Source organism: Lepisma saccharinum, chromosome 4, assembly GCF_977018435.1.
Source record: "Lepisma saccharinum chromosome 4, izLepSacc3.1, whole genome shotgun sequence".
Classification (NCBI taxonomy): Eukaryota; Metazoa; Arthropoda; class Insecta; order Zygentoma; family Lepismatidae; genus Lepisma; species Lepisma saccharinum.
The window spans coordinates 28,946,074-28,973,322 of record NC_139232.1 but is presented as its reverse complement, the minus strand read 5'-3'; the positions used below and the strand labels follow the sequence as shown (position 1 = coordinate 28,973,322).

The 27,249-nt window shown below is 37.0% G+C and overlaps 1 protein-coding gene across 9 annotated transcripts in view; it reads left to right on the top strand.

Moving 5' to 3' along the window:
* Nucleotides 1-27,249, top strand: part of ATP7 (copper-transporting ATPase 1) — a 297,586-nt gene that overhangs the window by 175,616 nt on the left and 94,721 nt on the right. The window contains exon 1 of one of the 9 annotated variants that reach the window (XM_083120382.1): nt 5,661-5,991. The exons of 7 other annotated variants lie outside the window; for them this stretch is intronic. Coding sequence is in view for 1 of the 2 variants with exons in the window: in XM_083120380.1 (XP_082976506.1) it covers nt 22,609-22,682 (74 nt within the window). In the remaining variant the exon portion in view is untranslated. Of the gene's footprint in view, nt 1-5,660; nt 5,992-22,002; nt 22,683-27,249 lie in introns of those variants that run through there. One more of the 9 variants, XM_083120380.1, reaches the window with a different exon arrangement.

The following is a 27,249-nucleotide window of genomic DNA, read 5'->3' as shown; positions in this document are numbered from 1 at the left end:
CCAAATGTGGAAGTAAGTTGATCGATGCACTCTTGTCTTTATAATCCACGTCGAAAATCGTAAACAATCATCGCACGAAAATGTTCACGAGTTAATTCCATTTTATTGTTGTCGCGCAATCTCCAAGGCAACATAAACAACACAAATGAAGCTATTGACAAAACATTTGAAGTACGTTATGGTCAATAATGCCAGACAATTCCGTGCAAACGTCAAATCGCGCCTAACTTCAATCAGTGTTGCCAAGGCTCAAAATATAAATAGTGACCCTCGTAAATGTGTTACATGTTATTCTTGCTTTTTAGCTGTAGCGTGACAACGTAGTTAATTTTTCTTTAGAAGTTAAACACTTCAAAGGGGCCCAAAAACGCAGTAGGAGGTGGGACAAATCTTCTTTTCTTCTTGCCTAAGGGGCAGCACCCTCTCTTTTGTCGCACATGGGACAGTATATAAATTAAATGTCGCATTTTTTTGGTGGATTTTGCGAAGTTCAGTTTTCTTCCGTGTTGAAATTTTAAGTGCATTTCTGTCCAGCCAGTTCTTCTTTTCTAGAATGTGTTCCTACTTTATTATGATCTACAGTGCTCAAAGTAGAAGTTTCTAGCTGGAAGAATGCTTGGTCGAGTTTGGGGATGCTTCTATGGATCAACATGGAGACAATGCATTAGTCTTATGCAAATTATCCTAACTGGGGGAATGCTTTATGAAAATTCTCTTAACTGGAGAAGTAGAATCTGAATGTGTACACCCCCTCCCCCAAACACATTTCGATTTTTATGATCTATAAAATATAGGCCTCATTTCATGAAGCAATGTATGCTCTGTGGTAGGCCCACATCGAAAAGAAATGACATCGTTACAATTATGATTAATAATATCGAGGTTCACTCTCATTAGAATTAAACACGGTGTCTATGTGGCAACAACTTTATGAGGATCAAGTTCTTTAGATCGGCTTTTCATTAATTGACGCATTCAGAGGCGCCAACTTCATTGGTAAGCCAAGATTTACAACAATATTTTATTTTTATGTATAATGTATATACTTCTTGAGGAATTTAGGGGGGAGGCATAAAGTACATTGCCCGCCTAAAGGTGGTGCCTATGGATGCATTTTTCAATTAATAGAGTCCCATTGCCTCTCTATTACCTATATCCAGACGAGTCCGTTGCTATTTCTTTCTAGTACATTTCAGTTCCCTAAAACAGCATTTTTTCAATATCTATTTATATATGTGTAATGTAATTGTTCTTTTAATTATCAAGAAAAAATACAATATTTGGCCTCCCCCCTCCTCCAAAAAAGAATTCTGGCTGCGCTACTGCTTTGAAGTAAAATATAATATTTGAAATTTCTTCAGAAGTTATATCATCCTGATTTAGTTTCCAGCCGCTACTACAATGATATATTAGACGATAACAAAAATTAGAAAGCATGATATTTGGGATAAAAGTTAATTTCTCGTAGAACTGTACGTGTGTGGCTAATTATTGTACGTCCATCCTACCCTCTGGCATCATCAATGATATAGGTATATGTTACAGGACTATCGATTTATTTCACTAACAGGGCCCCAAATATTTTACTTGCGGGGGGGGGGGGGAGGGCACAGAAAAATGCGCTACGCCACTGTTGTCACTCCACAGTTCGCAGTAGATATCTATTGGATATTCATATGTCCGTCCAGGGTACATTCGCAGGATATTCAGGAAGGATATGTTTTGGAAATTCTATGGATCATTTTTGGATGTGTTTCGGACAACAGTGTGACTTGGTTTACCTGAACGGGACCTTAACTGGAATTTCTCTGGGGGGGGGGGGGATAAGAATATATTCTGGACTGGAATTGAACGTAATCTGGACATTATCCTGATATTTTTCGCACATATTTTGGATACGAAAAGAGCATTCCTGGACAAGGGCGCCCGCAGAAGGGGGCTATAAGACAAGAACCCCCTGAGATATCTGGAAAAAGTTAATTAAATCCAAATTTTGAAATTGTAACGTGAAAACATGAACGATGGCTGTCGTGATAGACAGCAGATGCCTATGCGAATTATCGTAATGCTGGGGATGCTATGTGAGAAATCTATTAACTGGGGGAAAATAGCACACCGACGTTAATTCGCACTAACTTTACGTTTTGTTTGACATGAACTGAAACTGGCGTACTTTTTACCTTCAAGGGGCACACTCCTTGCCTTTGTCTATTTAGCTCAAGGAGATGAGCAACAAAGACACTTTAGAAAGTGAAAATATTAAAATGATTTAAACAGGCGAAAGTGATATACTTAAAACAAAGAACTAGCGGAAATTTGAAAGCAGTTCTGATTGCAGGATGTAAAAGTAGGTTTGTTACGATATTGAGTGTTTTGCTACTGTTCTTAATTTATTAACTACAAATGCCTCACAATATATTGTACAAGATAGAATATGTATGTAACAATTATTGAGCTCATTCCACAGAATTTGAAACGAAGGTGCCAAATTTATTTTTCATTGAATAATGCTGGCAAACACTTTATTATCTTAAAAAATAAGTGATCTTTCTCGTAGTCAACTTTATTTTAGCTCCAGAAGTCCAAATGTTGGCATATATTGCATATTTCAAATATGGTGTAGCTGTTCAGAAATCTTGTAATGAAATATGATACGGTTCCTAACATCCTATTCCATCTATTCTGCACTTGAAGTGTTAATTATACATTTATTTTCCATTTTGGATATATACTCTGTGATACTACACCATTACAAAACTTTGGGTGCATTACGGGTGTTCTGGGTATCAGATATTGGTGTGGAGGTTTTGAAGTGTCACAAACATGATCGTTCACAGGTTTTTTTTCCTCTCCATACTACATAGTTCAAATGTAAATCTCCAAATATTGTGTGCAGAAAGCAATATTGGAAGGTTGTCAAAATATACAAAAAAAAATATTAAAATATTAATCAATATTACAGTTTATGATGGTCATGTATGTGACAGTGGTCAGGTTTGTGACTTAAGTCATGTATGTGACACTGTTATTATGCAGCGATTAATGACTAGAATAGTGTATTTTATTTTCTGTTTAACAGTGGCAGTGACAATTGTGAGTACAGAGTATTAGCAGGAATTAGTGATAGTTTTTTTTATACCGTTTTGACATTGTATATACTCTTCCAGGTATGCATGATGCGATGACTAGGGAAAGATGATATTAGATTGAATTGATTGAATGAATTGTTGCTCTAAGTACACTTCATGCACAGATAGGTTAATTGGGACTGGACCTACAGTTTACAGTGGAATACGAACCACTGTACAATGTGCCTCCAACGGGTATCAAACCCGGACCCCTTGATTACAAAGCAGAGCACATTAGAAATTATATTCGAAATACTACCTTACAGTGCCACATGCTTTGCTCAAAAAAGAGAATCAAAGATTTATCCTTAAAAATACACCTAGTGACGAATAGAAATAAATTCAAGCTGGAGCCTTCCAATCTGGCATACAACAAAGCAATACTGTTGATTTTGCCATGAATTAATACAATCAGCGATTATGTTGGTCCATTTAGCAGAAGTCAATGAACACCCCGATAGAAGAGGTTTGTTACTGCGAGGATAAAGAGTGAAGCTGTCAAGCAGCTAATGGCTCGAGACTCGCTCCTTCATGTCTCCCCAAAAGACTGCGTTTGAGGTACAAACCTGACCAGATTAAATAACAAAACGAAATATGTTTATAGACTCATAATCGTCGTGATTGAGAATGGCAGACACAAGGGAAGATGGAACTTACCCTGTTCGTGCACGCAGAGTCTCGAACCTCTCTCTCTCTCTCTCTCTCTTGCCGGACCCTGTTCGTGCACGCAGTCTCGAACCTCTCTCTCTCTTGCCGGACCCTGTGGCCGCTGCGTCGCCAATGGTCCCGGGTTCGAATCCCGCTCGGGCTGGGTTGTTTGTGAATGCCCATTCATCAATTTCATCACTCATCCCCATCTTCGCAAATTAGTCAAGAGGTACAAAACGCGAAGTAAAATAAACTAAATCAATCAATCAAACCTCTCTCTCTCTCTCTCTCTCTCTCTCTCTCTCTCTCTCTCTCTCTCTCTCTCGCTCTCTCTCTCGATTAGATCTTTAGATCTGACCCCTTTCCGATCATTGCCGTCCCTTTTTGTCCTCTGCGTATTTCGCAATTGCACCACCTTCACCCCGGCAGTGATCGGACATTTACATGCGCAACTACTTTCTCATCATTTTTGAGTTGGGAGACTCTTACCTGCACCGACATACTTTCCATGCTGTGATCGTCAAAGTAGTGCACACGGTATTGACTCTTCAGTCATCATCTGCTACAAAATGCATTTCAAATATTTCACTTGGCGCTTTCCTGCTGTAAAAAGATGCAGAAAGGAAATGTGGAAACCATGTGTTGCACAAGTGTGTGCAGTGAACAAGTCTGATGTTAGTGTAGCTTTCGTTAAGAAACAGTCCGAACATAACTTCATAGATATCAAGAAAATAATATAGGCACCATACAACTGAAAGATATAATTCAAAGATTCCTTAATTATCGTGGAATTATGGTATTTTCTTTCTCAGTTAAGTAAAATTAATATCAAGAGTTCGTCAAGTACCCAAAATCCATGTACTCTCATACAAACCTTATCGCCTGTCACATACATGACTGGCACAATTTTACTACATTAAAGAAATGCAAATTTTATTTTGCTAAGTGATATTTATTTGTTAGTCCTTTAGTAGTTTGTAAAAAAATCAAAATGCATATTGTTTTGTATAATTCACAGAATTTTGAAAAAGAGGAAATGTATGTGAAATTTAACTTCTATATTTTGTCACATACGCGACCATTATAAAAAAGAAATTTAAGTGGTCAAACATTCAATGTAATACGTATTTTCTCTGATATTATTTACTGTTAATAACATTCTAATGTATACAATAATATAGATTTAATCTCAATACTTCATTTGTGAGCCAGATTACCATTATTCGTGTCGGTGTGCGAAGTTATGTTTGTCACATACGTGATTGGGGATGTGTGTTTGTGGAAAAGTACAAAAATGGTAGCAGCCACCACTAAACTCTTTCATCTCATTAAGTTTTTAGCAAACAATCGTAATACATGTTTTGATGACCCTTTTTTCTGTTAATGGTAAAACCATTCAAGTAATTGAAGAAGAAACACTTTTTGATCTTATTTTTATGGAAAAAGTGAGATATAATTCCATATTTGAATTAGTGACTTTATCTTATTTTGCTCCACTCTTCTCTAGTGACAATTATTAGAAGTCAGTAACTGATTATATCCGCATTATCAAAGAACAAGCACAAATAATCGTACACTATCGAATCCAGGAACTTGGGTTTACAAGTACAGTGGGGTAAGAAGATATGCGCTAGATGAAAAGTGACCCTATAGCAACTCTATTAACTGCGTTGAACAATGCAACTTGACCCGCTATGTAGCAATGACTTCGAAAGGCCTTTTCAGTTTCCCTCAACGGACTTCGGTTTCGAACCACCCAGTGGAAGGGAAAGTAATGATTTAGCCGTAGCTTGCCTTAGGTGAAAAGATACATAAAACCAGGGTACCGTAACACTTTACTCACAGTGTGGAGTAGATAGCGCGACGATGACCTACTCTGAAAGAAGAAAGTTCAAGGAACTGCTGCTTGAGCAGCTTTCACGTGGCGTAGGGCCTGTTTTTCCACAAGGATAAAATAATTAATAACACTGCGTAGATAATGCATTTACGTTTGCGGTGCATAAATTGTTCTGTCTCGATTGCTTCTCTAGTACGCACTAAATAGTGTGTAATATTACAGTTGAATGTTGACGTTGAATTGAAAGTGAAATGTGAGAGTGGTTGTTCCTACGGTGTTGCATGTCTTGTGTTCGTGCGATGGGTGAAAAACGTGCGGTTGTATCAAATCGTCAAGGAATGGTGCATTTTTGGTGTGCAATAATGGAAGACAAATAAGGTACGCTATTGCTAATATTTGTACATATTATATTAATAATCTTAATATCAACTCTCTCTTTTGGTGTAGACCTCCCAATGCCGTAGTGGTAACGTCATCGCTTTGTCATCTAGGGGTCCCGGGTCCGATACCCGGGGGTGTCACATTGCACAGTTATTCGGATTCCACTTTAAACTGTAGGTTCCGATTAACCTCTGTGCATAAAGTAGACTTAAAGCAATACTCATTTCGATGTAATTTCCGCTTGCGCATAACCTTTTTGACATGCAATAATGCAAACACACTGAAAACATAATTTATAATACATAAATGTTAACTGTTTCATAACATGATTGTGTGTCCTATTCAGGGCAATGACTTCTAAAGCCTGAGGGTCCCATTCGGCCATTTACTCATTGCTGTTTCGGGTCCTTTACTTATCAAACACGTCATTGTATTTTCAAGCGTTATCTTCAGTGTAGGAAATGACCCGCAACTAATCGCTCAATAAGGAAAAAAATTGTCTGTGAAAATTGCATAGAAAATTCTGTTTGCGTGATCATTTTCCATTTCGTACCAAAGTCTCGAAAGAGATCCAGAGTCTCGATTTTGCTGGTTGAGGTATAGTATCCTCGTGCTCCCCACTTCGAGCACTGCTCATAGACATACTACTACAAGATGTTACAGCTGCGGGTTAAAAATGGTTGACAGTATGGCGGCACTGGAAGGTCGTTTCCTCGCGACCACCGACGGCAGCACTGTCGGAGAAAAAACAGAAGACGAACGCTATGCGCAAGGACTCGCGGATTGCTCGAAACGACAAAACACTATCGTGTTCCGTACCATTCGCGTTCCGATACTTTCTAACCGCGTTCAGCCGATTTGCGCGTATAATAAATTATACGCGCAAATTTACTAAACGTAGTTAGAAGTGGCGGAAATTAATTATATGCAATGCTTTCGTTTAAGTACAAACTTTTCGCATTAAAATTGATTTCTATCACAAAAATAAAAGTATACGAAAATTATATGGAAAACGTACTATTACCAAAACTTCCTGAAATTGCACTCTTACTTTAAGCGGAAATATATAATTTCCTCTAAAGGCATTTTTAAAAACATTCTTCATCATACGAAAATGACAGTCTTAAAATAGGTGACTTTTTTTTCTTGGGTGGAGAAATGGAATGAAATAAGTATACAATAATTCAGAACGATTTATGTCATGCTAATCCATATTTGCAAAAAAAAAAAAAAAAAAAAAAAAAAAAAAAAAAAAAAAATCCTGACTGATCCTTCCGCTATACAGGATTGTATTGCAAGATAATACACCGATCAATAAAACATTTTGTTTACCACATATTAAAACGAAAAAAATGACTGCCTACAGCAACTACGCTCCATTCGATAATAAAAATTTCAATACTGTCAGGGATCAGTTCACATACCTTATGGCCATGGACGTCCGAAAGGGGGGAGGGGCACGCCCTTCCCCCTGGATAATGAATGTCTGACAAAAGGTATATATTTCACACATAATTTCATTTCAGTCAGTAATTTATGTTAATTATTATAAGGGCGTTGAAGAACATGATAATTTCAGACTGAAGCAGTGTTTTTTGAAGGGACATCACTATTATTGGGGAAAATATGACTCCTTTGCCCCCTGGGGAAAAAAAAATTGCCTTACTTGCCCTTCCCTGGAAAAAATCCTGTGGACGCCCATGCTTATGGCACTGATTAGAAATAGGTTAGTCTGCACAGAAACAATATAATAATTACCAAGAGAATGCTCGGAATTTTTCTCAAAAATCAAATAAATAAAAAGTACTAGGTTGAATGCTACGAAAAGGTTCAGCCTTTTAACACAAATTTACTGTCATGACACTGACCATTAAGTTGAAGTGAAATTTCATACCTTATTGTAGCAAGTGCAGCAGCACCTACTATACATATATGATTTTTACACTGAAAGAAAAGTATGAAAATATACTTTGGAAAATTAATAGTTGTTCCTTGAAGACTTCTTTCAGCATTTAAAACAATTGAAAAAATGAAAACCCCTAATATTGAAAATTAATATTTCTACTTTAAAAAAACAGAAAGTATTAACAAAAATAATATCTACACACACACACACATATATATATAAAATGATATCTACAATATCTCTTACATAAAACAGCTTATTTAAAAACCAAATACTCATCATTTACTAAATAGCTGAACATGAATGAAGAAATGTTGATTTATTTCCCTCCACGATGAACTTTGTGCCAGCTGATACAAGACTTAAACAGAGAAGTGCCATATTTATTACACTTCCCACGTCCAAGTCCCATACCGGACTTTGCATTCGTATCTCTTCTATCTTGATGTGTGCATAAAACACGCACACAGGTGGATAATTCCTAGAAATTAAATAAATGCTCTACAGTGCCGTACAGTAGGATTCATTTTCTTGCATTTTCATCTTCAAATGCTATGTACTGGGAATTGCCCAATGGGTAACATTGTTTTCCTGGTGACACTAACATTTCAGTAGCCAACATGCTAGAATGCTCGCCACATAAATGAGAGTACACTTTGAAAAAATAAAGTTGACCGACGCTATGGCAAACAAACAAAAATAATGTACTTAATGTACTCACTTTAAGAAATGCATGACTTCATTATCAACTTTGGCTGCTTTTTCCTAAGGACATACGAGCACCATTACAAAAATGAAAAATTCATATTGGACCTTGCTACTCCATACCTCCTTTCTGTAGTTATTACGCATAGTTTTATAACATGAGCAACTAGTATTTAATGAAATACAGCATAAACAGTGTGCAGCAGAGACTACTTACTTTCATACATCTCACTGGACTTGATTAATCTGTTATATCAGTAACTACTGTACTGCGTGTATCATGATACATGCATGTTACTGAACACAAAAATGTTCATCAAAATAGATAAATTGTGGAAATGATCACACTCTGAAGTGTTGTTTTTTTTCCCACAGAAAGGTTTCTCCGAACTGCAAAGTCATTCCCACAGTTGTTTGCAGTACTGAAAGCACCTTTTCATTCTCTTGTATAGCTTCTAAAAAATAAAAAAATCACACAATGGGAACCATGATTTTCAGTAATTATTCTCAAAATAAAAAAAAAATGTGCAACTACATTCATGAGGTGTTGAGACTAGCAAGTTATTTTCACCATTTTTTTTTATTATGGTAACAGTTTCATACATCGGAGACACATTTCTTCATTTTTACAGAAGAAACTACTTATGGAAATGAGTTTCTCTAAGGTTTCCAACGTTAGTAGAGGTATTTTCTTTGATCGTGGTATCTATTTGACCGGGAAATCATGTCAGTGTTTCCAACCCACCCTTTTTTTAACTATTCTTGCCTAACCTAACCAAACCTAACCTTATCGGAATGGTTCGTGGGTCTGTCCGTCAGCTACCAGTGCATAATGTACAATTTGCACACGTGACGAACACAATAGTAGGTATCTTTCGGTGAAGGTTGGAAAACACTGATATTCGAAAACAAAAGAAGCGATATCATTCACAAAGTAAGCGATATAGCACCGTTACGTGCGTTCAGTAGCACTTAGATAAATTAGTAGAAAAAGTGTTTGTTTTCGTGTAAAAAGCATATTGGCACCTTGAACTATGTTCCACAATACACAATTGGTAAGTACGAACCATGCAAAACACAAAATATCTGATTTTAATGTGTCTCGGATCTATGAAACTGGTACCTTTATTATTAAGTACAGATGCTATTATATTTCACACATTGTCAATTTTTGCAAGTTAAATCACTCAACTAACCACAGAGGTTAACACAAATTAAAAATGATGATTATTGATTATTATTACCACTTTTTAGAGAGAGCAGTGATATCACATGGTATAGATGATTATTTTTTGAGACATAGAACCTAACAAGCAATGCAAAACAAAATCTTACAAGAGAACGTGAGGAATCATGAGTTTAGGTGAAAAAAACGAGGTTGACCACTTGGTGAAAATAATAACTGAAAATATGTTGCTTTCAATACAAAGCTGCATTTACCTCAAATGATCCTTAAGCATTAGCTACATACAAATAGAAAAGGCTGCGACTATTTTCAAATAATTACCAGAATCATAACATAAGTAGGATAGGATCATTAGGTTTAATTATCTGATTATTTCCGCGCGTGTGTATAATTATAAAAGTAAGAGAACCAAACCTGGTCCACCTAAACCATTCAAGCAAGAAAATACGAGAGGAATTTAAAAATAAGTTATTGTAGAAGCATAACATCACAGAATAAGTTATACACGTGGAACTTGGCCCTTACAGAACAGTATATAATATTATTACCATTTCATTAAAATTCCTGAGTTTTTATTTTAAACAACAAATGATACACAATTACAATCAGAAAGTTCGATTTCGATACTGAATGCAAGCCTGTACCACAGAGATGAAATGAACGGAATTTGGTTCGCGTTTGGCGATACTTCTTTATCACTTTTTGAAAAAAGCTTTGATACGTATTACGCAGTGATTTCATACAATTTTAAATTACGATTTCATTAACTACATTAGGCAACACTTATCGCATCCCCAAAATAATATTCTAATGACAAGAATCAGACGACACAATTTCAAAATGTAAACAGACTGGTCGGCCGGATGAAGCAACTTATCCAAATTAGAAACTAAATATTGTGTAAATGAAAGAGTTGTAGAATACGTACATTCCTGGTACTATTTGTAAATATTACACGTATTCTACTCTCATTCTCGCAATAAAATTTAGTAGAAGAAAAGGTTAGTGAATATGGACACGAATTTGACTTCAGCCGGTTCGCGAGGAACAGTAGAAACACAGAATACTAACTACGGTCAACCAATCTCCCATAAGACTGAAACAGCCCTGGCACTGCTTATCGGCATTCATATCCATTGTCGCGATTAACCAAAAGTGGCAGCAAAAAGGCGCAAGAGAATACAAATACTAAATTAACCACTCGTCCTCGCCGTTGCGATCAGCCAAAAGGACAGGAAAGCGACGTAGAAGTAGGATAATACATAACTTTGCAAAATATATATTAACTGAAGAAATAAACTGTCGTTTACTGCATGTAATTCAATAACTCTGTCGTGCATTTTACCATATAACCACTTACATTGAGGAACTGTAATTTTAAAATTTGTGAATAAAATATTATGACGAAAATAATTGTAATTCCAAAAAATGCATATCTGTCTATTGTTCTATTCACGATAATTTCTTGCCAGTCAGAACCTATCGTATATTGACAATGAACAAGGCTATTTAGCCATTGACTTGCCGGAATTGCTGTCATTCAGTGTAAAACCCTCTACGGAGTGGTTGTATCACAGTAAATGCTGTTATTGTTAGGACGTACATCTACAAGATGTGAATCACGTTTTTACACAGCAGGGTATAATATACTTGTGTTTTACACAATAATTAATGCCCTCTTTTTTGTTTACTTTTTCACTTTCGTTTTCACGGTTCGTATCCATACTTTACGGAGCAAGCAGGGAGATCTGCATGACTTCAAGGCTGGTGAGGTCAGTCCAATCCCAGGTTCTTTCTACGTCAGTGAATTTCAGTAGTGCATGAAGGCGTATTTCTCAAGAACCAAAACAGATATCGCTGAGATATTTTGCGCTTCTAATTTATGTAGAGTTGGAAGTGGTCGGGAAAAATACGGCTCCATTTTTTTTCGCGGTTTTTTTTTCTGGGCTTTTTTCGGCTTCTTTCCCAAAAGTGTTTCAAATCAATGAAAATACATTACTTGGCTGCATTTATCTTATTTCACAAGCTTTTATTTATCTCTCTACTGTAAAAAGATGCCCATATCTAAATTTAAAGTACAACTTTCAACATGGAATTCATAGCTAGACATAAGCAATTTGCAAAAATGACTGCTTTTTTGAATGGATAGTTATATTCAAATTTCAGTAGGCTTTTTGTAACGCACACTCAAAGAACTTGAGTACTTTTGCATAAATATATATTGTTAATAGAATCTAATAGTATAATTTTCAATGTTTGACTTGTTTGTTACGTCCACTTTATGCACAGATAGGATCATCGAGACTGGACCTACATTTTAAAGTGGGTTCCAAACCACTGCGCAATGTGCCTCCACCGGGTATCGAACCTAGGATTTCTTGATTACACGGCCACGACGTTACCACTACATCTTGGGGAGGCACTTTTCAATATTTAGATTTGCACATAAAGCAAGAGAAAAGGAGGAAATCTTGCTACACCTTTTAACACACTTAATGAAATGTATCTTTCAGGATACAGTTTCTCCTTTAACTATGTCTATAAACGAAAATCTAATATCAAACTCTTTTTACATTTGTATTTGGCATAAATATTTGTATTCCTACTCTCAAGTGTATCACGTATAATTAGACTTAAGGGCCACTAAACTTGGTCATGGAACAAGATGTGGCGTATTTTGGCCACCTAGTGTAGTGGTTCTCAACCGTTGCGAGACCACAACATGATAAATTCATTTTATAAAGGTCAATGCCCTGCTCAAAACATTCTAATTTTCATTTTATAAAGGTCAATGCCCTGCTCAAAACATTCTAATTTCTATTTTTTTAACTTTATACATTAATATGCACCCTTGAAATTAAGTATTAATAAATAATGGAATATGATCAGTGGCGGCTGCTTAATACGTGCTACCGTGCTATAGCACGTTGCTAAATTTGTTAAAATGAAAAGAAGAAGAAAAAAAAACTTCTCACAGATGCAAGAAGTTTAATGAAGCCCCAAAGTGAAATGAAACTTCTCATGTTAAGAGCCTCAACATTTACCAGCGGCGACACGTATTTCCCTCACGCTAGCTATAAGGAATAGCGTACCGTGCTAAAATCTCAACAGCACGTTTTCGCCCCTTTTTCATCACTCCGCGCATGAATACTGTACACCCCCACTCCTCGATTTGTACGGGGGATAGGGTCTCGGCTCGAGAAAAATCGTCTGCTAGCGTGCTACGGGAGGACTCAGCACGGTAAGTGTGCCATCTCAGGATAAGAAGAAAGTCTACGACAACCTATTGCCTCTGTCAGAACAACGTTTTTTAATGTCATTTTCAAACGTTCTGTACGTTATCAGTGTAGAGTTATGTAATGTTTGTATCATGTCGTATACATTAGCAGCACCTGCAAAAAAGTTGGAACGCGAATTGACACTACCCCTTAGCCTTTTATCTATTTCGGTGGTAAGTCGTAAAGATTGCAAGTCCGTGCCTTTTTTACTTCCGAAAGTGGATTCTGCTACGTAATTTATGTTTAGGAAATTCTAATTTTATATTTTATCTAAATTACCTGTTTTTAAATGCTAGATATTTCCTTGTGTTTATGTAGCACTTCAATAGTCAAGAAACAAACTTACAGAGTACAGTCATTTTTACCCGGTTTCCAGACCCGAAAATTTTCCGCGCGGTTCATTGTGTTAAAATTGCGTGGCGCGTGAAATGGTGGTCATTGTTGTGAAGGATTAGTTTTTTTGTTGTTGTTAGAAGTGAAAGTGAGTGTGTGTGTGTGTGTGTGTGTGTGTGTGTGTGTTAGTGTACCATAAATTCGGTGGATTCTTTGTTGCAGCGACTTGAAGAACACTTGAAGAAAAGTTGGAAATAAAAGCGCTAGGACGGCCGTTGCCAGATTTGGATCTATCGCAAAATGCAAAGGGAGGTAAGAACGCTACGCATAAAAGGCGATTTAATAGAAAACTGTAATATAGTGAACCATGGCTTTGTGGGTGTCAAATTCGAAATGCATTATTCTGTTTTCCTTGCATACTTTTTGGAAGTAATGATTCGTGGTCTAAAGGAGGGGTAAAATATCTAGGATATTTATGTGAATATATGAGAAAGCATAGTGAAAGCAAAAAGCACATGAATAATGAGTTAAATTTTGTCTGTCTCCGAACTGTCAACATAGCAACGCAGTTAAGCCACGTTTATCTAGAATCGCATAATGAGCAAGTCGAAAAAAATAGCCACGTTTTGTCAAAAATCATAGACTGCATCAAGTTCTGTGGAGCTTTTGAGTTGTCCCTTCGTGGCCGGCCACGATGAAACAGATTCCTCCTCAAACCCTGGGGTATTTTTAGGGCTCCTTGATTTTGTCGGCAGTTTAGACAATGCTGTTAAAGAACATCTTGACAACAGCACTGTATTTAAAGGCACTCGATCTTACCATCCAAGTTCCGGGTTGAAGTCTCGGCCCGGGTATGGGTATTCTTTGTAATACTTTGTAATAATGAAATTAATGAAGGGGCATTCACAAACAATACCCATACCCGGGCCGAGACTCCAACCCGGAACTTCGATAGCGAGATCGAAAGTCGACCACTTAACGTTCGTGGCCACAGAGCCGGCACGTATGTGTGTGTGTGGGGGGGAGGGGGCATTATAAGTACATGAAAAACAGCATCAGTTGTAGCACGCATCTTTGAAAAGTCACGAGCCGCCGCTGAATATGATATATGTCTAGGCTTGTTGACAAATTTAAAATTTGTTTAAAATACTTGGCAACCATTTGATGTAATGAACTCTTGTTGCCTGGTATATTCATGCCAGGGTCCAGTACCGAGCCATAGCCTGCCAGTTGAGAGACACTGCCCTAGTGCATTATGGCACTGAAATGGCATTTTTTTTAAAATCTGCCTTTCTGGTAGTAAAATTTTGTTTGTTTAAGCCCGCTTTATGCTCATACATGTTAATTGGTGTTGAACCTTCAGCTTAAAATGGGACTTGAACCTCGAACCTCTTGATTACAAGGTAACAAAATTTCTTTATGCCATCGGCAGACCTGTACCCAGGGGAGGGTCCATGCCCCCCCCCCCCTCGAGCTATGAAATATTTAAATGTGATCCTATAGAAAGCCACATCGACGATTTTTCAAGTTTTTTAAAAATATTCGATTTTGTCCTTGCATAACTTGATGTGTGTGTTGTGTAGAGAGGCAGGTTAAAGTAGTCTGCAATATTGGTAGTTTTAGTTTGTACAACCATTGATGCAAGGCTACCAGATGCTCCAATTTAGTTGGATCCCTGTCCCGGATTTTTCGAAGCAGTCGTGAAAAAATATATATTTTATTATTTTTTGTTAACTCATATTTAGACATATTCTTTATTATAATAATAATTACTAACATGTGTCATTTAATTTTTATATATATTATTTTCTAAACATAGAATTATCAAGGTGGCGGTATAAAAAAAAAAAATTTGAAACCATTGTTATTTGTGGAACACACTATTTGAAAATTTCTGAGAATTGAATGTAAACATTAAGCACCAAGCTGTACGACGTGTGACAGCCTTTGTCAGTAAGTGACTGAATGTTTCTGATTGTTGGGGCGGGGGTGATATATTTTATTCCGTTACTTTTCGCCATAATACTGCAACTCTACAATTGCATGTTTAGTTCTAGTATTTACTCCAACAGCATTTTGCCGACCACTGCGGGAGATTGGTTAGCAAGGCATGCTACGATGCCAGGAGTCCTGGGTTTGTAAAATAACTAAATTCAATGAACCCTACAGAATAGTGAATCTTCTCTTTGTTCCACATTTTTTTTTAGATATTTCCCCTCCCCCAAGGACATATTTCGGACCTCTGGACTCCCCCTCCCCAACCCCGAAAGACTTTCAAAGTTCGAAAATGAAATAATGAAAATATGCTTGTTTAGCATTTGTTGTATAGTTGAGGATTATTCACTTTCGTCGAACTTATTGGAAGACAAGGACAGTGTCAAAGAAAATATTAATCAGTAACTTTGCTTTTCATTAACTGGATCTAACATCCTTTTTGGTTATTCAATAAATATTGTATTAAATGGCGACGAGAAAAATATTTAACGGCGTAGTACAGATTTAGGTGAGTTTTGTCTATGATTAATTGGATTTAATCGTTGCTGTAGGCATCATGTCGTATGTGCCAGGATTTGACAAATATGATTCAGATGAAGGAGCCATTAACTCTTATTTGGAAACATATGATAATTATTGCCGAGTTTTTAACATATCTGAGGAAAGCAAGGTTCCTAGATTCATATCTGTAATTGGCCCCAAACCTTATGAAGTGTTACGCGAGTTGTTCTCTCCAATACTACCAGAGAAGAAATCGTTCAAGGAAATTTATGATAGGCTCATCTCTTATTACAATCCAAGTAGTAATTTTATAGTGCAACGCCTAAAGTTAAGAAAATGTACGCAGTTGGATGTGGAGAAGGTTGAAGATTTTACAAGGCTCCGAAAGATAGGTGAAGCATGTGGATATGGTGAGTTTTTACCTATTGCATTGTTTGACACGTTTGTGAGCGGTTTAAGGTCTGACATTATTAGGAAGAAAATAATAGCAGAAAACATCATGGAATTCCAGAAAGCTTTTGAGTTAGCTAGACAAATGGAAAAGCTCGAGAGTGATATGAAGGATTATTACCGTGAAGTGAACTTACAAGGCACAATGAATATTAAGTGCAAGGGCAATGACAGAAGATTTTATGAAGCGAATAACGTTTCATGTAAAAATGAGATTGATTCCAAATTTAGCAATCAGCAAAGTAATCTTCGTGGTCAAGGTAATAATTCAAAATCATATAAATCAAAGTCCAAAGTGCAAGGGCATTATGAAGGAAGTTTTTGTTTGTTCTGTGGGAAGCAAGGCAATAATTATTTGAAATGTTATAAAAGGATTAACATTGAACGTAGAAAATACACAAATTATGAACTCAATAACAAATTTGTTGCTCATACAACTGAGTTAGAATCCGCACCTAAATCTGAACCTAATCCAACAAACACAGCTGCCAATCAAGAGTTATTTATTGCCACTATTTTTACGCATTCTAATGATGCACAAATCAACTTTAATAGTAAAGTTGATAAAGAAGAAATCGTGGATCATGCATCCAAACTTCAATCATCACAACATGTGATCAACGATTCGGAAAATGATATAAAAGTGTGTACAAGGGAACTAGATTGTAACATTAACCAGCGAACATATTTAATAGAAATTAATGTACATGGTCATGAAGCAAAGTTTGAGATTGACACTGGATTCTATGCATCTGTAGGTAGTAAAGATTTTTATCAAAAGTTTCTGCAAAATGTACAAATGTCTGAACCTAACTGTACATTGAAGGTGCTGGTAATAATGTGATACCTTTACTGGGAAAAGTTAATGTGAATGTTGCGTGGAGAAATCAGTTCTATCGTCTAGATTTGTACAAAATTAACTGTCATTTAGAATATCCACTTTTAGGAAGAAGTTGGATTCTAATTATGATCCCCAAGTTACATTGTGAGTTGACTGAAATTTGTGCAAGAGGAACTTGTTCTCCGCAGTCTGATTATATTGCACACAATGTCACAGGAAATAATGGAATGAACTCTGATGTTCGTAATTTCATGCATATATTAAATAAATGTGGCAGTTGTATAAAAACTAATGATATTCAAGGGATCGTTGATATTCTAAAGGAAGAATTTCATTCTACATTTGATGGCGATTTAATTTTGCATATAAAGGATTTTAGAGCTGATATTCCATTAAAACCGGACGCAACTCCAATTTTTAAGAGATTTTACAATGCGCCTTATGGAATTAAAGATAAAGTAAAATCAGAATTGGATAAATTGATAGATAATGGTATTTATGAAAGAGTTGACACTAGTGAATGGGCCAGTCCGATGGTTGTCATTAAAAAGAAAAATAGAGATTTACGCATTTGTTGCGATCTAAAAAGTACATTGAACAAATATGTAGAAAATGCTTCTTATCCCATACCACTGTTAGAGGATATTTTCCAGAAAGTTAGAGGAAATGCCGTATTTGTTAGTTTGGATTTACAAAAAGCTTATTGGCAAATAGCTTTGAGTGAAAAAGCAAAAAGGTTGCTTGTAATGAACACACCATGGGGATTATTACAATACACAAGATTACCGTTTGGAGTTAAAATTTCGTCTCAAATATTTCAGAGAGTAATTGAACAGATATTGCAAGGTCTGCATTATGTAATTCCATATCAAGACGATATTCTAATTTGTGGATCTGGACTGAATGAAACGGTTAGCAGATGTATTGAGGTCATGCACAGGTTAACACAATATAACGTGAAGGTTATTTTGGAAAAGTGCAAGTTCTTTAAATCATCCATTCAATACTTAGGATATGAACTTTCTGCGGAAGGAATTAAACCTTGCCAGTGCAAGATTGAAGCATTGCTTAATTGTCCACGTCCGCATGACCTGAAGGAATTGAAGTCGTTTTTGGGAGGCATTAATTTTTTTCGAAGGTGCATTCCAAATATGGCTATACTGATTCCAGCCTTGTACAATTTATTAAAGAGGAATGTGCATTGGAATTGGAGTGATGACTGTGGAAGTCAGTACAAAAAGGTCAAAGAAGCACTGCAGTCATCCGAAATTTTAACTCCGTTTGATCCTAGCAAGGATACAGTAATCATATGTGACGCTTCGAGCTATGGACTAGGAGCTCAGGTGTGCCATAGAATTAATGGTGAATTGAAAACAATAGAGTGTGCATCTACTACTCTTTCGAAACATGAAATGGCTTATCCTCATCATGAAAAGGAAGCGCTTTCAATTATATTCGCCGTGAAGAGATTTAGAAAATATATCTATGGAAAACATTTTCAAATATGGACTAATTCACTACCCGCCAAACAATTACTACAATATGGAAAGGCTATACCCATTATGGCTTCATCCAGGATGCAACGTTGGTGTTTGTTCTTGGCTAATTATGAATATGAAATTGTGTACAAGAAGAATGTTGAGGTAGCAGATTTGTTATCAAGGTTGCCGTTGCAAGGGGAAACAGTTGATTTTGACGGGATTCAGTTTGTAAATGCAATCAAGCTCACGGATCGTCTGAAATATGTCTTCAAAACTTTGCAGTTCCACATTTTTTAGATATTTCCCCTCCCCCAAGGACGTATTTCGGACCTCTGGACTCCCCCTCCCCAACCCCGAAAGACTTTCAAAGTTCGAAAATGAAATAATGAAAATATGCTTGTTTAGCATTTGTTGTATAGTTAAGGGTTATTCACTTTCGTCGAACTTATTGGAAGACAAGGACAGTGTCAAAGAAAATATTAATCAGTAACTTTGCTTTTCATTAACTGGATCTAACATCCTTTTTGGTTATTCAATAAATATTGTATTCTATGTATTTTTGACACTAAATTTCTTAACTGTACTGTTGTTTTATACAAATTTTAGTGGTCTTAACTACACATAAGCTAGATAATGAATATGTACTGTTATATCTCTATTCTTTACCTTTTCATGTAATAGTAACAATACAGTATTAATTATTTTATACGTAATGAATAGACCTGTGAATTGTATTTGTATAAAACATCCAATAAGAAATGTGGCCATTTTCGAACAACAATAATTGCATTTATAAGTCACTTTGGGCTCTAAATCTCCTTTGTACTAGCATACTGATCTTAGTATTAAATGAGGTTTATATGCATGTAGTTCTGCATACATATTGTAAATAGTAAAAGCTTTTAAATAGTCGTGAAACATCCAATAGTTTAATATTAGCATTTGCGTAATTTTTTGTGACATCACAGGAATGCAACTTGAGTATAACCAAATCATTTTGTTTCTAAAAGGTCAGTGACATGGTGACAAACACATGAAAATTTGGATAAGTTCATTTTATGCTCAGATGAGCTAATCAGGACTGGGCCTACAGTTTTTAAAATGGAATACGAATCGCTATGCAATATGTCTCCACTGAGGATCAAATCTGCTACCCCCTGATTATAAGACAGTGTTACCACTATGGCATTGGGTAGGTAATACACAAAAACACATACGGCAAAAACAAATTAGTAACTAGCAGAAATGGCCAATGTGAGTCTCTTGGATGTAAAATTATTTAGGTAGTTCCAAAATATGACTTCATGAACCTCTAAAACTCTTAACTGACACTGCAACTGCCATAGGTTAGCCGTAATTAGTAAAAAGCCAAAATTTCCGTCCAAAAAAGCCGGCTTTTTTGCAACTACATTTTTGTATCATTATCCGTAAAATAAAATAATTTAAAACGTATTTCATGTCGTAGTGGAAATGCCCATTCTTCCTTTTACTTTGAGACCACGATAGACAATTAAAATTTAAAATATTATATATAAGGTGTTCGGGAAAAAGCACTTAAGGCAAAACATGCAGGCAGTTATTTTTGTTAATTCTTTTGATTGGAAACATTACAGGCATGATATACTCGTACATGTTGATGTTGGATCATCACTGTTAAGAATCTTTACACACGCCCAATATAAATGTATACTCATAATACAGTATTTTCATTAATTGTTTCAATGTGACTTAAATGAAAGCAACAGAAAATCGCAGTTTGTGACTTACGTGCCTTTTCCCTAACGCCCTACATATCTAGATTAAATTTCATGAATTGAGAAAAAGTGAAGGATATGGCAAGTGCGTGCAAGGAAGCTACATTTAACAAAACGAAAAGTAGGCATTAAAGAATTAGTAAATGCTTGAAACCGGAAGGAAGAAAGTGGGAAAGGTATACTTGTATATTTAAGTTGTGAATAAATCCAATCTGTTTTTACAAAGTTGGATCACTTGCAACAGTGTATGAAACACTGAATATATATATTTTTTTAAACATTATTCTTGCCGATCAAGGTGTGCATACGAACGATTTTCTCGTCGATTTGTAGTGTCACGAAGTTGAAATTCAATGGAATCATAACAACCCAGAATGTCCGTGAGTGTACATCCCAAACGCTTAACACGAACGTGCTAATTGTTCGAAACAACACACGACAGCTATTGATGTTGCGAAGAAGCACTTACAAATATATCCATTTGCAACGTTTAATATATGAATATGAATAAATTATACACTCCTCACAAATTGTTTGGAATATTGTTATATTAGGCAATAGTTGATAGGCACGGTGGCATATGTTGATGAAAACACAAGAACCTTCAGCAGACAGACAGATGCCATGTCTTGTTGCATTCCAAGACAGTGTCTATCATCTGATATAACAATATTCCGAACTTTTTGTGAGGAGTGCATTTGTGTTTGTTCTGTAGCAAAGCACAAAGGCAAAAAAATACACTCCAGCTTATGGGATCGCATATTTCCTTCCCTCGTGATATGGAAGAACTAGTAGCAAAGTGGAAACAGTTTTCAAAGTCAATCGACATTGCGGCGAGTGTTCTATTTTTCATAGGGTTCGGTGGAGAATGGTTGAGGGAATCTAGTTGGCAATACGAAGCAGTACACGCTACTGCGAAGGCTGCTAACTGCAGTGGCTTCTCTTCTACACGCAATCCCATTCCCTCTCACGTGTTCATTGGTGGAACCGTCTCGCGTCACTACTTGCGCAGTGACTTATTTTCGTTCGCTCGCTCCAGAGATACCTGGGACAGAGTATAGGTTTATTTCTCTCAGCATAAATACACTGTAATGTTGCCTGACGTCAGAAGGACGTCGTGGCTTGACCAAAGAGGTGTCTGGGTTCCGTGCGAACAGTAAGGCCCTACATTATCCTTGGCACGGCAGCACTATTGGTGCCTCGTCTGCCAGCGCCTCGATGCTATTTATTTTACGATTACGCATCTACTGACTGAAGGCCAACAAGAAATTAATGCTAATAATACTAACTATAACATGGCTGATTGCTTAGGCGTCTGACCAGTCTGACCTTTGCGGGATTTCCCTTGTTTGATTTGCCCGAAGGCGAGAAGGAGACGGGGAAGTACCAGCTGTGAAAATTCATGAGTCATGAGAGGATATGAATAACCAGGGAACCTTTCATGACGCCTCTTCTTTGGTTAAGACTTGCAATTTTTCTTTAGAGACATCCGTATTTTGTGTATTGCAGTGGAGAGGTTGCGAGTCTTGTCACAGTTTGGTCTTTACACAGTGCAGCATAATGGTATTTCTTTAACTGGAAGGAAATTGTTATTTAGTGTGTTTTCAATGCTATGGATCAGTCGGCACATTGCGCCTGCCCTTTCATATCGAGCGGAAGTACCGCAAGGAATATAAATCTTTCCCGAGGCGGCATCCAGCGAGAAACAGGACAAGTTTTGATCAGCGTGTCCGACGGGAGATGTGCATGCCGTTCTGGGCTTCCTGTCGGAGTAACGATACGATTTGTAGAATAAAACTGATATGGTGAACTCCGAAATGTACGCGAGGGTATTTGACGCGTGGTAGAAAATGGCTGTGGTGCTTTCCTGGCAGAGATGTGAGTGTTTTCGCTAGGGATTTAGCTTCCGCGTTCTTAATTTTGATGCGGAAGATGGCTGTGCGCAAAAGCTTTGCACTCTTGGCCTCGTCGCCGTGTGCCAAACGCCCGTGTATGTGTATTCACGCACTGTGATCTACTGCAAAGCATTTGCATCTCAACTAATTGCGAGGACGTTAGCCCGAAATAAGTTTAACAGGAACAGCAGAGAGGGATATTCCCAACGTTTTAACTTTCAGCTTTTGATTTGTGTGTGACATTAGATAAACTGACCTTGAAGATAGCGTTGACCCCTGACCGATCGAAATGGAGGAAAAGACACCACTTTTACGTAAAGCCGAGGGCGAACACAGCTATGGTCTTATCGCTTCAGATACTAGGTAAGGTCTTTTTTTACACGTTCGTAGTGAAGTTTTTTAATTTTTTAGTAGAATGCGTTCCTGTAGGGAATAATTTTCTGAAGTTTCTTGTTGAGCAGTGCCTTTATCCTTTTTGTATTTGCATTCTTTGTAAAGAATTGAGAAAGTTTGTGGAGATTTCTTTCACGGTCTGTATTTCGTAGAGTATGTCGCCATCTACTTAACAGTTGAGTCATTTTGTATATTGTATGGAAGATCGGTGACAGTTACCATATTCTTGCTCATTCCTATATAATTGTGGATGCCTTCGTCTTCCACTCTGATTAGACATAACCAGGCATTATGGTGGTGTCCGTAGGGTTTGATAGCACAAGTTTTGTCTTTGAATCCAAACTAAGGCACGTTTTATGTCACCCGCTACGTCACCATCGCACAGGTGGTGGGAGTTTGTAATTCTAACGAGTGGTTTTACTCTCATGAAACACTGCTGCCGTCAAGATGATCAGAATGTTCTGCAGGAGGAAATTGATAAAGCTGTTATCACTTGTTCCCCTTTCCCCTACAAATGCCCCCTGTTGGGAACCGAGCCAAATGATATGGGAGACTGATATACTGCAGCTGAAGGAATTGATCTTATTGCCTTCCGAGTATGAAAGGCCGATCACATTTGCTTCGAGCAGCAAGTAGCGCTTGCCCATGAGCGTTGCCACAAATTTTTGCGGGGTGGGGGCCAGCCCAAGATAAAACTTGAATAGTAGACTAATAGTAACTAAGTATTATTACAACGGTCATAATTATTATTATGCAATAATAAATATAAACTAATAAAAATAATCCCATTTCAGTAAAAAAAAATCACATGAACCATAAGACGATTGAATATTGAGTTCAACCGTTGTCCATTACTTCTTTTACCGTACATTGAAATTCACATTTATTGCATTTTGTTATTTACTTTTACACGTCTCGTTCAAGAAGAGGCTGTAAAAGTTTGAGAGAAATTTTATATAAAATTTACATTGTGTGACTTTTCACCTAAAAGCATATATTTTTTTTATTTTGAAAACTATTGAATCATTTATTCTTTTGATTAAATAGAAGAATATGAAAATATAACCTATTTCCTGTATATGTTGTCATTTTTGTTCGATCTCAAGCAGTTTTAACTCTGATTATTCTGTGTTCAAATATTAACCAAATGAACTTTATTTTTCTATTAACAATAAAAGTAACAAACTTTCTGCTTTTTATAACGTAAAATTATACCAATTTCCTTGTGGGGGGATTATGAATTGTTGGCTAATTAAGGGAATTTTTATTTTTGTATAAATTATTAGTTTTAGTAAAAAAAAAAGTGTCCTCATTCCCGACTCCTATGCACGTGCCCAGAAATTTGTAATGGGTACGGTTTAGTTTTCCACGTATCATCCGGCTTGAGGCTTCTTTTTTTTTTGTGGGGGGGGATTTACGTTTTCCAGAAGTGACACCCGACGTAGGCCACTGCGGTAGCCAAAGAATTTTGATAGACCTCCTATTGTTTCAGTCGCAAATGTTTTCCTATCTACTGTCGTTCCAACTTGAGGACTGGCTGTTACGTTCGCCGAAAAAGAGCAATTGAAACAATAAGAGTCGCTTGCGTCGGGCGACGCTTCTAGAAAAATGGGCCAACATATTGAATACAATGAACTCAGTGGCGTACGCAAGGGGGGGGTTACCGGGTTTAACCCCCCCCCTTGAGCCTTTGAAATATTATGGAAAATGTTGTAGAAAAAATTAAAAATGGCTAATCACAGTCAAAGATCTGCGACAGTAATAATAATAATAATAATTTGAATTATTATTCCAATGGAGAAAAACAACATTCCAAACACAATCTAAGCGGCCACAAAGTTCAATTTTGCAATTCTTTTGCAAAAAGTGGCGCAGTCTCTCGCGAGAATTGTGAAAATTCCTTGCTTCGTCGCAGTGTGCCGATGTTATTGCAAACGTTCTTCCCGGTACTGATTTTGCATCCCCTTGTGACAGTGGCGTACGCAAGGGGGTTACCAGGTTTAAACCCCCCTTGAGCTTTTGAAATATTATGGAAAATGCTGTAGAAAAACTTAAAAATGGCTAATTTATTACAGTCAAAGATCTGCGACAGTAATAATAATAATAATAATAATTTGAATTATTATTCCCATGCAGCATGAAAAAAGACACAACATTCCAAACACAATCTAAGCGGCCCCAAAGTTCAATTTTGCAATTTTTTTTGCAAACAGTCGCGCAGTGACTCTCGCGAGAATTGTGAAAATTCCTTGCTTCGTCCTTATTGCAAACGTTCTTCCCGCTACTGATTTCACATCCCCTTGTGAACTCTCAAGTGATGCTGAGTCTACATTCACATCATTAAATAATGTTGAAGAAGTGCTTTGTGAATCAACTAAGCCAAGCGTCAGGTTAACCTTGCAGCAGTTTTTATGTATCAATCCGCGCGAGAACTGAGCTCAGAATCTTCCGTGCCAGTCTTTCCTCAACCGCCGAGCTGCTTACATCGGAGACACTGAGAAAATCTACAGTATTGCCAACCGCACAACACATCAAAACCCGCATGCATGTCAAGTGGATTGTATTTTTGCTTCTCTTTGTCTCCTGAAACATAACATTTTAAAAGTACTTTCTGCGCATATATTATTTAATAAATGTGTCATTAATATAAGAGCGAAACAACTTCTAAACATGAGAGCATGTGTGTATATTTCGAGCACGCAAAAATAAAAATAAACAAAGATAAAAGTAAACAACGATAGGCCCCTCTTGAATTTAATGACAAATTATTGTTTTTGGTTTAGAAAGAAATAGATTTATGAAAAACTTGGTTGCTTCGTTCGCAATACATCCGTTACTGTAAGACACACGCACTTCAAGTTGTACCACCAAAAAAGCATGATTTGTTATTGGTGATATATACAATCAGGTGCATTGTCTGTCGCTATTACTCTGGTTTCAATTTATGAATCACTTCACTAAACCAGGATTCAAATCTTGGTCTGTTTATTTGTTGCTGATAATCACCCTTCCCTTTCTTTGCGCGGAACAGTAAATATGCGCCTTCAACAAAGCTTTCATTGCCGCCAGTGGGTGAAACAATAAGCCTCCCCCTTCCCCTCATCGTCGGTTTCTTCAGCCCTGGCGGTGGTTTTGCATGGTGGTATCCTTCCATGGTTTATTCCCCCTTCCCCCACTCACCGATTTGAAGGACGTCTCGTCCAAATAATAAACATGTTTCTTCTCACTGCGATATATTTTAATACCGCGGAGATTCTTTGTCGTCAAACAACAAACAATCGTTTCCTCTTGCTAAACTCAAACGGCAAATCATTCAACACCCGTGATACAATTCGTGTGCACATTGACGGCAAATCACCTCACGCCCTGTTTTACTTTGATCTTGTTGCCGCAAGGAGGATTATGCATTTAAAACAACTTGCTTGACTTTGAAGAACATTTCCTTTCGGATGAAGCCCAAAATAACATTCGGGTAAAACCGCGCGCTGAACAGGAGATTCAGCCATTCTCGCCGCTCTACAATAAACATAGGGTTAAAATAGTGGGATGTGCAACACTGGTATCAGCGATTTCACGCGCTCTGCAACGCATTCAGTCTCGCTCGACTCGCTCTAAAGTTTCAATGTCTCTTCAACGCAATACAGATTCGAGTTGGCGAATCTGCGGTTCTAAGTTCGTCTGCACAGTGATTGCAACCAATTAAGTCCATACCTGCTAATCAATGTATTATTTTGTCTGTATATTACAAATTAAATAACTGTTTTCTTGCAAGTATGCAGTTGTGTCGGAATAGAACCCGTCTCAGTGGAACTATATTCTTGCGCGCACGTTTGGATCTACATATGCTAAAACCTGCTGCAAGGTTGACCTGACGCTTGGCTTAGAAGTGATAAATGTGTGGGAATGTCTATAAACTTACTTTTCAACGAAAACATAGACTCAGTGGAATTTAGCAACATTATTCATCATCATCCTGGGCGAGTTCCATAGGTAAAGGTAATGTAAATTCCCCCGTGCATATAGCACCGTGCCATGAAGGCACACGTAGTGGTATGGTGGGCCCCAAAGATTCTCGATCGCGAAATATTTTGCAGGTGATGTGATCAGCACCATGCTCCGGCAGCCTTCATCCCCCAAGGTTGCTCTCAGGTACCCATTGCTATGAGGCTAGGTGTGGAGACAAGGCTGGATAAATTCCAACCAATTCCGGGAATCGAACCCGGATATCCCACGAAGTTGTCAGACTAGACCAACACGGCTCCTTGAATGAGTTTCATATTTCGATTATTTCAATAAATTTAATATATTTGCTTGTTTTTATGGATTTTCTTCACACTTAAAATGTCTCACTTATCATATACAAATAACCGTTGACTAGACAATTATTTTGAAACTGTTCTATTTCTTTCATAATTTAGCAGTTGCATTAGTAGTACTTATTAGTAGTAATTAAACTAATTAATTAATTAATTATAAGACTTATTAATTAATTTATTATTATTATTAATTAATTCATTATTATTATTAATTAATTAAA